Source organism: Sinocyclocheilus rhinocerous, unplaced genomic scaffold (assembly GCF_001515625.1).
Source record: "Sinocyclocheilus rhinocerous isolate Xijiao unplaced genomic scaffold, SAMN03320098_v1.1 scaffold2889, whole genome shotgun sequence".
Lineage (NCBI taxonomy): Eukaryota > Metazoa > Chordata > Actinopteri > Cypriniformes > Cyprinidae > Sinocyclocheilus > Sinocyclocheilus rhinocerous.
This window is the reverse complement of record NW_015656156.1, coordinates 394,236-406,704: the sequence shown is the minus strand read 5'-3', so window position 1 is coordinate 406,704 and position 12,469 is coordinate 394,236. Positions and strand designations below refer to the sequence as shown.

At 39.6% G+C, this 12,469-nt stretch overlaps 1 protein-coding gene across 8 annotated transcripts in view; it reads right to left on the bottom strand.

Annotated features, from left to right (window-relative positions):
• LOC107719534 (E3 ubiquitin-protein ligase HECTD1) overlaps positions 1-12,469 on the bottom strand; it is a 34,281-nt gene that overhangs the window by 13,191 nt on the left and 8,621 nt on the right. For 7 of the 8 annotated variants that reach the window (XM_016526959.1, XM_016526958.1, XM_016526964.1 and 4 more), the window contains 22 exons: positions 11,566-11,800; positions 11,133-11,360; positions 9,883-10,164; positions 9,456-9,726; positions 9,257-9,333; positions 7,751-7,849; positions 7,541-7,655; positions 6,922-7,096; positions 6,630-6,768; positions 6,363-6,533; positions 5,999-6,221; positions 5,587-5,850; positions 5,422-5,498; positions 4,966-5,100; positions 4,692-4,838; positions 3,531-3,625; positions 3,247-3,352; positions 3,006-3,140; positions 2,757-2,896; positions 2,296-2,619; positions 2,017-2,183; positions 1,072-1,248 (listed from right to left, as the gene is read on the bottom strand). In XM_016526959.1, the coding sequence (XP_016382445.1) occupies positions 1,072-1,248; positions 2,017-2,183; positions 2,296-2,619; positions 2,757-2,896; positions 3,006-3,140; positions 3,247-3,352; positions 3,531-3,625; positions 4,692-4,838; positions 4,966-5,100; positions 5,422-5,498; positions 5,587-5,850; positions 5,999-6,221; positions 6,363-6,533; positions 6,630-6,768; positions 6,922-7,096; positions 7,541-7,655; positions 7,751-7,849; positions 9,257-9,333; positions 9,456-9,726; positions 9,883-10,164; positions 11,133-11,360; positions 11,566-11,800 (3,782 nt within the window). The remainder of the gene's footprint in view (positions 1-1,071; positions 1,249-2,016; positions 2,184-2,295; positions 2,620-2,756; positions 2,897-3,005; positions 3,141-3,246; positions 3,353-3,530; positions 3,626-4,691; positions 4,839-4,965; positions 5,101-5,421; positions 5,499-5,586; positions 5,851-5,998; positions 6,222-6,362; positions 6,534-6,629; positions 6,769-6,921; positions 7,097-7,540; positions 7,656-7,750; positions 7,850-9,256; positions 9,334-9,455; positions 9,727-9,882; positions 10,165-11,132; positions 11,361-11,565; positions 11,801-12,469) is intronic. The other variant, XM_016526961.1, reaches the window with a different exon arrangement.

The following is a 12,469-nucleotide window of genomic DNA, read 5'->3' as shown; positions in this document are numbered from 1 at the left end:
CTGCAAAACCTCTCCAGTTCATATTCAAAACACTGACAATCATCTAAGAAGAAACCCAAATCACTCTGGTCCAGGTGAAGCAGTGAGGTAGAAACATGAAGCACAGAAAATGACAAATAAAAAAAAGCAGTAGAATTTTGCAAATGCCAAGCTACGAAGCCACTTAAGAAAAAGAACAGAAGAATCATTTTGGTCAGTGTCAAATACACTTGTGCAATGGAGTTCATTCGGAGCTTGCAAATTGTGACATCAACATGCACTTGGCTTGACTGATGGAGACAGGTTAAAAAGGCTGTTTTACACACTGAAACATGGCTGCCCAAAGAATCAATAGCAACAGAGTGGATGCTTAAGATAATACGAGTAGGACATCAAAAATGTTACCTGTTAAGTTGGGGGGGAGGGATAAAGGTTGCACTTCAAAATAGTAAACTAATAAAAACAAAAAAGTATGGAATGACAGAAGCAGGGAGCAAAAAGTAGTAATCTAACACTTATCACTGAACTTCAGAGTGTGAAACAGATTTTTTTTATTATTTATTCATGCAGAATAGAAGCAAGAGGAAAGCACCACATCTAGAAGTAAACACAGGAAGAAAGGCTGGTTTCAGATCAGTCCAGTCATACCTAACCTTACCTTTAACTAAAAGTATTTGTAAGATACTTGAAAATAAGAAGGGCTGATCTGAAAGCAGTCCCTCTGAGGCATGCTGGGAAAACAAGTCCAATGTGATTTAACTTTTGTTCTGTTTTACTGTGTGAACGTCAGTAATGGGTAACTCCATCTCCCCACCCTCACTTGTGATGGATTTGCTGCAGAAAGCTTCTCAAAACATGCAAATGCACTTGATGTTCACAATTTGTTTCCCTTAAACATTGAAGTACCACTGAACTCCATTGTCGATTGGCCAGTAAAGAACTTTTCATGTAGTGGTCCGATGCAGAGATGCCTTGAACACTGTTGTACAGAAATCTGCTACGGCATAAGCATTATACATTGTGCTGTCCTATACAAGCTATCAACGGTTGGATGCACACACTAAGAGCCACAAAAGTGACACCGGTCCTCACCATTATGAGCCTCTCCTGTCACAGTGCCCTCTCCAGCAGGATTGCCATCCTGGTCCCTCCACTTCCAGTCTATACCGCGCACCACCCGTGCCCCTGGTACAATGTACTTCATCACCTGCGAGCGAAAGAGCCGGCGCTGCCTTCTCAGGTTGGCCTCTGCCTCCTTCACTGCTTTACCTGACAATGCAGAACAAATCTTGACTGATTGGAAACATGAGCAGAGACAAAGCAGTCTCTAATTAAAACGGAGTGCAATTAATGATGGTAATTTTTTCTTTTGTGATAGTGTAGACAAATTAAAATAACATGCTTGCTAAATAGCCCCTTTTAATGACTCCGTTCCCAGTTCATATGTTAATCATTTAATTTACATAATCCAATGCTATCGTGATGAGATGACTCAGCATGAAATGGACATTTTTATTGTCCTACTGTGAACAATTCAACCATGCATACGTTTCTTTTTTTTAACCATGTTATTTTTAATCAAAATGTCATAATTAGATTTTCTCTCTGGCGATTGGACGTCTCTAATCATTTAGCCCACTTAAACCCTGCCTCTTAAAGAAGACACAGACTCACATTCAGATCTTCATCCAATTAAAAAACAAATGGATAAGATAAGTCCCTGCCCTACATTTTTAATACATTTACCTTGGCTGTTCGCCACAATATGGAAGAAAATATATTTTGTTAAATCATAACTTTAAAGCCAAATCCAGTGTATGCCGAAATAGAGTAGCACATTACTAAGTCTTCAGTGTTGCCATGTGGTGCTTTGGGAGCCAGATCCCAAAAGAAAAATCAATGACATTAGGTTACTGCAATTAGATCAGTTACATGGCAAATATTCATATGCTTACAACAAACATCTCTTTGAAGTATAAATATTATAATTGGATTACAATGAGTCAAAGTCTAGTGTTAGAAATTATTGGCACTTACCCAGCTGGTCCTCACAGACACCATTAACAGTGCCATAGATCTCTAGACCAGACAGGGAGAGGTAGTGTGTTTGTCCGCTGGCATTCTTCCCCATCTGTTTAATACGAATGTGTCTCCAGCCCTGCTTCTCATCTTTGGATGGATCCAGAGGCCATGTGGCTGTTGACCTAAGGCAGTTATAAGTCATATTAGTAGGTGCACAAAAAAGACATATGGTCAAGTCAAGGTAGGCAGAGCACAATAACAGCATACTCTAAAATAGTGTTATAGCACACATACCCCGGTTCATTGAGAGAGCTGTCATCCACATGGGTGTAGAGTGTCATCCAGTTCTGACCATCTTTGGACACTTGAAATACCCAATTCCGGAGGGCGGATCGACCGTATCCACGAGCGTGGCGAAGTGTGTATGCAGAGGGGATGACCCATAAACCAAGATCGATGGCAAACCAAGCGTTTTTGTCATCGTTGGTGTGACAATTGAGGGCGGAGCTGTCTCTGCTCAGGATGTCTTCAAGTCGGCCGTAAGGCAAGTTTCTGCCCTCGGAGGAAGTCACAACCACTAATCCGTAAGCAGCGGGGTTCACCCATTCATATGCGGTCCTGTGGCCAAACAGAAGAGCAATCTTTATGCATAACATTTTGTTTAAATGGGTCATGTTGGATATCATAATGTAAGAATGAACAATTATAATTAAATCTATTTAAATGATCATGCAAAAAAGGACAAAGAAGCTCACTTCGCATTGGTGCCAATCCAGTACACAATTCCATTCTCGTCAAAGTCATGCTGGTGCCTGAAGGTGAAGCTCTGACCCTCTCTGAGCTTCCTAACAAAGATGAATGAGGACCTGTCGAAGTCATACCACTGCTTGGCCACCTGGGGAAAGGGATGAGACAAATTTATGACCTTTTCTCAGATGCCTGTGGGGATACAGCTGAGTAAATATAGAATAATAGAATAAATAAACACAAAAAAGCTTTCCTACCATCTTGAGCAGATACTGCTCCAGTGACTCAACAGTGGCCAGCGGCTCCATCTTTAGCATTCTACCAGTTCGGTCAATCAGGGCCGTTTCACCTGGAGCACGCTCCAAGCGGAAGCGTAACCTCCTTGTCAGTATCTAACACAACAGAAAAAGATTTTAATGATATATTACCATTCATAACGAAAGATGTCACGGTTTCATGTGCACCAAACTAAAAATATACACAAACATGGAGACTGACCTGTAAATTATACGTTGCGCCTGGTGTATCATATAAGTGGAGAGGTAGCCGCTCTATTGACTCCAACACTGCTATCAGTTTGCGGATTAAGGCAACTGCTGGTCGGCTAGAGGACAAAAACAAATTAAATGTTAGACAAACAGACTACAGGAAAACAAATTCTCTCATTGTGTTCAAATCAGACAAGTAAGCTGCTGGTTGAGACTCAGATATACAGGGAAGAGATTACTTTTGCATGCTGTGCCTGGCTCAATTACCGTTATGAGTAACAAGATATAGTTTACCTTTCGTCATCTTCATTTTCAGTAAATGCAGTCTTGAACACATTTATTCTTTCCATCAGAGGCTTACAATCATGTTTCGTGTCTAGCTCCACACTCTGTGAGGAAAACGTAATAAGTAAAAGGGTAATGAGTATTTGGAATATAAGTAGACATGTTTACTAGGGCTGGGTTTTGACACAAATTTCACGATTCGATTAGATTCTCATTCACAAGCTTGCGATTCGATTAGATTCCCAATTTGATTTCGATTATTTTGCATATATATCTGGTACACGTGCAAAATTTTCAAGGAAAAAAAATCTCTTAACTAATGCTGTAAAATATACATGAGTCAGTTGGTAGGCTACTACATTACTATAATATTGAAGGTTAAAACTGACTGATTTTTTAGGCTATACAACTGCTTAAATTACACTTAATGAAGTTTTTATAATAAAAGTTACAATTACATAATATTTCTACTTCAATTTGTTTTTGTTTTTTTAAATATAAACATTTAAATGGTGGCTATCATAAAAAATATAAATTAAACTTTGAAGAACAGTATAAGTTATAATGAATATATTATATGGTGCATATATTTAGCAAAATGCCCCTCTCTACAGTTTATTTTTCTATCTGATTGTTTACAAGCCGTTATATTGACGTCTTTGCGCGGCTGAAACACTGATTGAGCGATTACATGAGACAGGATATGGATTGTAAAGTTGTACTCTTTCTTTTAACTTACCTTAGGATGTTTAGTCATGTTTATTTTGTGCAGAAGCTGGTATTATTAATGTGGAGGAGACGATCAGTTCACGTGCGCCTCACGCTGCCCTTTTATTGACCTGAGGTACTACAGCGATCTGTCACTCCACATTAAACAGCGCCAAAACAGCATTTATTGTTTGAATACTGCAATTCAATGAACATAATTATAAATCTGAGACTTTGTTTCATATTAAAAGTACCAAAGCACAATGCTTATTGCGATATAATGGATGGGAAGTGCCCTTCAACGTTTCGTCCATTAACTGAAAACAGGCTAGACTAATCGATTCTCGGGATTTAAGAATCGATATCGTTTCGTAAAAATGAGAATCGATCATAATAGAGATATCAATATTTTTTACCCAGCCCTAATGTTTACAACTGAACGTTAAATTGTGCATGACTCACATTGCTGAGGACAGTAAAAAGTGCTTGCACGAGGCCACTGCTGCACATTTCATATGGAGAAATGGTGTTCTCATCTTTGAGAACAACTATTAAATTCTCCAGAGCTGTTTTCATGAGGTCTCGCCATGTGTTTTCACCTTCAATGCACTGAAGAAACAAGAAGCAAACTCTTACTCACTGTTATTGTCTTTTTGACCCCAATTAAATGGGAACTAATATAAATTGTCACAAAAGTATATTCTATGGGCAGATAAAGTTTTTAGCTTAATTCTACCTGTCTGTTAGTATGTAGCTCCCAAGCAGACTCTAGCTGTGTGGCGATGTTTCTTAGAGTGACCACTACACCTCTCGGCATACTCTCCACAGCCTTGAAGTGATCGTCATACAGATCTCTGGCCATGGTTTTTACCTACAGACACAGAGGTGGAAAAAGAAAGTTGGGTAATGTCATCGTGGGGTCAGTAAGATTGTTTTTTTAAAACAAATTAATACTTTTATTCAGTAAGGACATATCAAATTGATCAGAAGTCACAGTAAAGACATTTATAAAGCCATTTAAAATATTTCTAAATCAAAATATTTTTTTGGAACTTCCTATTCAAAGGGGATCCTGAAGTATTATGGTTTCCACAAATATTGTGGGGAAGGGGGGTGGGGGGGGGGACAACAAATTTATTATCAACATTGATAAGAATGCTAGAGGATAAAAGGAATAGTCAAGTAATCATACCTTTTGTTTCGTTTTTTCCAATTTGGATTTGAGCTTTCTTCCTCGCTTACCAGTCCAGCCAGTAACAAACTCAGACCCTGTGACAAACAAAGGACCCAATAATTGAGTGACTGAGGAAAGATACTGGCAAAAGTGATGCTTTTAAACTATTTTTCCCAAACTTACCTAGAGAGGTTTCTGCAGTGAAAGAGTGCTTAGTGCCTCGGTTTGACTCGAACACAAAGCCTGGTAGGTCCTCTTTGAGGATGGTGGCCTGCTGGCCATCTGAGTTATGGATGGCAATCTCACTCTCTTTCAGACAAGTTAGAGACCAGTTCCCCACAGTGAGTTTGGTGGGACCCTGTGTGGAGAGGATGGGCTGACTGGCTGTCACCGGTTTGACCTGACTTCTGGCACGCTGCAGCTTCTCCAAAAATTCACTTCTGCTCTCTATAGGAAGGAGGGAAAGAAAATATCAGCTACTATAACTCACAGGAGCCAATCATAATTTAACAATAAGCAACCCCGTTTCATTTATTTGTTGCCAAGATAGGTCTGTTCTTTTATTGATCGATCGGTTTGTTTGCAGGAGACCTACCTGAGCTGTCGGAGCCACCCTCTGGGCTTCCACTGGAGTACATGGTGGCCAGTTTACCATCCAGGATGAAGCGGAACCAACCATTGCTGCCATTGGAAAGCTCCAAAGCAGCTGCATCACTCCAGATATAAAGGCAGTCCCTGCCTCTGATGATGGACCAGTCTCTCCAGTGGTAAGGCTTCCCCTGCTGGACCTCTTTGGCATCCTCTTGTGTTTCATCATCCTGGAAAATAAGACGGACTGATTTATTTTAAAGCAAATTCTGAACAGTGACAATAAAATGTTGTTTAAGTCATCAACACAGACATTTTGGATACACAAAAACAACAATAAAGAAGAAAATGTGGAATGAGTTGAGTCTGACCTTCTCAGGTTTGGCCTCTTCCTCATTTTCATCATCTGATGTGGGTCCTGCCAGAGTGGACACCTTATTAATGACACCCAGCCTGGCAAGCTGATCTAAGAAAACATCACCTCCCTTATCCACTAGATCCCTAATGATCTGCAGTGCCAGCAGGTGACCATCATCATCATCCTGTGAAAAACAAGTAGAAAGGTCAGTAAGACTTAACTTCGAACCCTATTAAATTTCAGAAAAGATCACCAGGAGGGAAAGACTACAATATCCAACCTCCTGATCCAACACAGTCGCAGTGATTTCCACAAGTACAGTGGGCAAGTTGTGTCCAGCATCAGAGTCACACACTTCCTTAAGTAGAACTTCAGAACTGTAGTGCACCATCTTTCTGATCAGAGCTAAACTAGCTTTCCTGTGAAAGAGATTATACAAACAAACAAACCATCATTGAAAGGAAAGCACTGATGTCCTACTGACAGTTGGCAACAAAATACAAAAAAGTTACTACACTGGTTTTCTTTTTGAAATTGTACTTTGGCACTGATGGTCCTCTAGAGCCCCTCACCTTATTGAAGGCAGCATGGTTTGCTGAAAGGTCTGTGCAAATACTGGGAGCAGCCTTTTCAGGTAGATAGGCGCCATCTCAGGGTCACCTTTCGGCTCACTGCCCTCTTCCTCTTCTTTATTAACATCCTTCTTTTTCTTGTCATCACCCTTGTTAACAGGACACATCCAGTCTCCTATGTCAAACACCACAAGAAACACTTTATTTTGAAAATCTAACAAATCCCATTAAATTCACCATTACAAAATTAATGAGTGATTGCATTCAAGCATAATATTGTAATTTCTATGCCACCAGTCAAAACAAAGTAGTAGCAAAAATAATATATATTTTTTTAATCTTCCATTGGATGTCCAAACAACTAGTCTGCCTGCAATTCACACTATTGGTTGAGCCAATGCTGCTGTGTCTGGCTGGTTTGAGGAGCTCAAACAACAAGTGCGATGTTCTGATAGCACCATACAGCCTCATTGTTGACATTTTATGAAAAATTAGCATTAAAAGTATTTTTAAATCCCCCAAAACACATTTTAGCTTCAATCTTCTGAAACTTTTACTTTCAAAAATAAAAAGGGAAACAATACTGTCATGAAGTAGAGAAGAAAGCTGATGGACTCACCAGGAGACTGGAGAATTGCTACAACCTCGCTGTGTCCTCTCTCTCTAGCTTTGTCTAACGGAGTTTTCCCATCTTCATCTCTCAGGTCAGGGTTGGCCCCATGGCGCAGTAAAGTCTATTGGGAAACATTTGCCATAAAATAAATACAATACATTAAAAACAATGTATAATAACTACAAAAAGAGTCAAGTTATATGACAAACACTTTACCTTGGCTACTTGTGGCCTGCCAAAACAGGCAGCATAGTGCAGAGAGGATGACCTCTGGCCTCTATTGACATCAGCACCTCTCTCACAGAGGAACTCCACCTTAAGCAGGCCAGAAAACAGTGAGAGCTTGCAATCCTTAGAAAACAATGTTCATCTGTTGCACTGACCCCATTCTTCTAACTTACACAAGCCACCACCAGACAAAGGGGGTCAAGAAATCAGGTTGTATTAGTTTTCATTATGCATGGCATTTGTAACACTGCTGCTGGTGGCACGTCAGCCAGAATTAGTGTCTTGCCTATTTAGTTTCCCCCACATAACCATATTGCACAATGTAAGAATAATGCTGTCCTAAATTCAGTGTGTAACCTTTATTCATAAGTCTGCTGTTTGTTTGCTCATGCTGCTGCACCAACCCCCTACACTGCATAAATCACTCACATATGCGACTAAATCTTCACTCTGGGCGAATAAATGTCTAAAATTAGCCACTGGATAACAAATTCTTAGATTTTACTCGCCAGTGTGAGAGTTGGAGGCTAAGTATAAGTTTAGCACAGATACATTTCCACTCGCCAAACACATTGAGCACTTCAGAGTTTCACACTCGGTCAAGCGATCTGTGCTTTTTTTCAATTAATCTCAATGAATTCGCAGCACACCTGGATTTGACGTACCGTAAACTCTAGTGAGAAGGCGCACGACTCGCCGTCACTTTGCCTTTTTCTCACGCACAAAGAGAGAGCGAGAGAGTCTAACATTCCATGCAGAACTGATGCACTACATGTAAACAATTTTCTTTTTCTTTTTGTATTTTCCTGTCAAAATAATGGAGTTCCTTTGGAATTCTTCAGCTTTTAAGAACTGCTGGGTTCTCCTGTAGTAGGCGGAACTAATGTGCAAACGACAATCTCATTGGCTGGCGCTCAGCTATTATCATCCCCGTTTTGATTTCAGCAAATCAGTTCAAGCAAACGCACACAACCTGATTAATATTCATGAATCCAACAGCTCATTAATACTTAGTGCGTTTTATATTGTTCTTAGTAGAATTCATATTATTATTATTTTTACAGAAACACTGAATGACCAAAAAAGCACCACCACCAGTCCTAAATTCAGTTAAAATGACTACGCATTCATACATGGTTACCAAGTTTTAATTCTAATTATTAAAGTTATATCATTAAATATCAATAATTAGCATTATATAGTATATAGTATGTATATGTATATATATATGTGTATGTATGTATATATGTATGCATGTATATATATATATATATATATATATATATATATATATATATATATATATATATATACACACACACACACACATATATAGTCTGGCGAGTAAACTAAAACAATTTACTAGCCAATGGTGATTCAATTGCCAAGGGGTCCGTAGAGGGTTGTGCACTGTGTCTGAAGACAATTTCTTGCAACATATGCACTGAAAAACAGCTTCAAAATTCCAGATATAAAAAAAAAAACACCTCTTACCATCTCTTGTGTTCCAAATGCAGATGCCCAGTTCAAGAGGGTCTGTCCTACATCATCCATGAAATTCACTTCAAATGCTTAGAAGGAAATAAAAAGTAACAGCACAAGTTATTCAGGATGTGACCTCAAAGCAACAACAGCCCTCAAAATCCCCCGACGTCCAAAATATTGATCTTGCATGCACTACTTGAAGACTAACCACCGGTGTCAATGGCATCAATGAGAGCATCGGTGTCTTTGCTGCGTATACAGTCAATAAGCTGTCGGTGGGAGCGTTCCCCAGAGCTGTCGAGACGCCGCAGACCAGGGATACGGCCGGTAGAACCAGCTGTAGATTTGGGCAAAGCCTTGCGTCCCTCAAAGAGCAGCACCAGCAGTAAGTCCACCAGCCGCATGGTGTCCAGCACGCAGCGCTCATCCCCCTGCAGAGCACTCACCATAGAGTCAGGCAGCTCTGAGCGCAGAAGATCCTGAATGGGGAGATGCAACACAAACTTTCATAAAATGTAACCGGAGAAAACTGGGATTTCTTGTAGTGATCTGTCATAAAAAAAAAACTGAGGAAACACACAGTACTTGTGATATCTAGCAAATGGCAAGTATATTTCTGTGAATATACATCTTACATGTGTGACAAGTGGTGAGCCTCTGCACAGTGTGGACAGAAGGCTGACAATGGTGGACACTTGGTTGCTCAGTTTAGAGTCTGCAGCAGATGGAGTGGCTCCACTAGAGGTCCTGCCAGGCTTGCAGGTGGAGGAGGGTCCAGATGCCATCCCTCCTGCTGCAGCCATACGGGACAGCAGCTCTTCTGTCAGTCCATGCTTAGCTAATGGGGCTGGATCAACTCCACGCCGTGTAAACCGGTCCGCCAGTGAAGCAAAGCAACGCAGAGCTCCATCAGACACCTGTGAATGACACCAGGACAATAATTACCATTTAGTTGTTTACATAACATCTGTGCATAATTTTACCAAGAAAGTCAGTCCTTTATTTCTATGGAAAAGAAACTGATCTACACATGAAAGTATATGCCTGATTTTATTTCTATTAATCAATAGCTGCTTAAGCCCCGTTCACACCAAGAATGATAACTATAAAGATAACTAAAGATATAATTCTAAAAATCATTCTCAATATTAAAGAATAGCGGAGTCCACACCACAGCTGTAACGATAAAGGCGAAGAGAAACGATATTGTTGGAATCACTTTCAGAACGATTTTTTCCAGCTGACGAACAATACAAACAATCAGAATCCATCCTGCTATAACAAGCTCGAGAATTTAAAGCGGCAGATGAGCGTGCGCTTAGAATAAACAGACGATATAGTCTGCTGGTGTGAACGCTAATATAGTTATCTCTATAGTTCTCTCTATAGTTATTGTTCTTGGTGTGAATGGGCCTTTACACTACCATTCAATAGTTTAGGGACAGAAGTTTTTGTTATTAAAGAAAGAAATGAACACTTTCATTCAGCAATGATGCATTAAATCCTTAATGCATTAAATGTTTTTTTTAAAAAGTGACATTTATAATGTTACAAAATATTTCTATTTCAAATAAATGCTATTCTTTTGAACTTTCTATTTAAAGAATGACTTGTGGAGAATCATGAGACAAGTCAGCTTAGCCATAACTGGAAAAAAACATTTTAAACTACATAAAAATGGAAAACAGCTATTTTAAATGACTAAAAAAATTATACCGTTGGTGAGCATAAGAGACTTAAAAAAACAATAACAAAAATTATACGGACCCCAAACTTTTAAATGGTTTCCATTCCTCACAAAAAAGCCAGAGAAGCCTTACAGCATGCAAAAAATTAGCACAAGTTTTCAGGTGAACTATCCTTTTAAGTGTTACTCATGTCCTACCTGGTGGTCTTCATGTTTCAGCAGACTAGAGAGGGACTCCACGCATGTCTCTAGGGAAGAGTCTTGTGGCTCCATCTTGCTACAGAGGCGAGAAACTACTGCCATGGCAGAGTGCAATGTGTCCTTGTGCACAAGATGACCGCTGTCCCTAATGAAGCTCAGCACACAGTTCAATCCACCCGCTTCAAACACAGCTCCAGACTCCCGTGTGCAGATCAGCTCCAGAACCTGATGACACAAGACACCTGGCCAGGACGCGTCCTGGGAAAATGGCACGTATGGTCACCCTACAGTATATAATATGACCATCATGTATAGTGGAACTGTTCAAAAACAGCTTCATATGGCATCTTTTCAACTGTTTAAACTTCTATTAGCAAACTGACTTAAAAACAAGTCTGAAAGTCATGGCAGTAAATACAGCAATATTTACCTTTACACATTGTTCAGCCAGATCTCTGCTGGTCCTGTTGTTGAGCTCCACCACCACCAGCCGGTTACACAGGGCTTTGATGGCTCCATCTACTCCCACAATCCTGCGGGTGCATTCAGCGGACACGTCCAGGTAGTAGGTGATGGCCCTGGCTGTCACTTCCAGCACATTATCTGGTGCGCTCTCATCCAGGAAGATCTTACACAGAGCTGGGAGAAATGTCCGTGGAGGACACCTGCGGTGGCGAGACAGCAGTGTCAGAGTGAAATGAAGGGTTATTAGGTCTGCACAACATGGGGACAATGCTGATACAAAATTTACTTGTTAAATAATACAACAGTGATATGTGATGCAATAAACCGAAAAATGTGTCAAATCAATTTATATTATTATTTAACCCCTTAGCTGTCACCCCCCATTTTCAGCATGGAGACACAAATGACATACCCAAAATAAAAAGGTTGCTGCTCATGAGTCTTTCTTACTAGACTCTTACTTTTCTTACTTGTTCAGGAATCAGAATTACTCGGACTGTTAAGATAATAAAAGATATTAGAGATGCACCGACTGCAATTTTCTTGGCCGATTCAGATTTCCGATTTTTTTGTTAGTGTGAATGACTAAAGTTCTATCATTAAATAATATTGATTATCATATTATAATGCTTGACTGACTTATATGACTGATGTTAAGTTAAAATATCTTTCAGATATTTATATAACTGCCATTTTACAAACACACACACACATACATACATATACATATATGTTTGTAAAATGGCACAGTTTTATAAATATCTGAAACTGTACTCTATATATATATATATTTATTTAATTATAATTTTTTTTATCAGTCTGGCGAGTAAACAAAAAAATTTACTAGCCAATGGCGATTCAATTGCCAA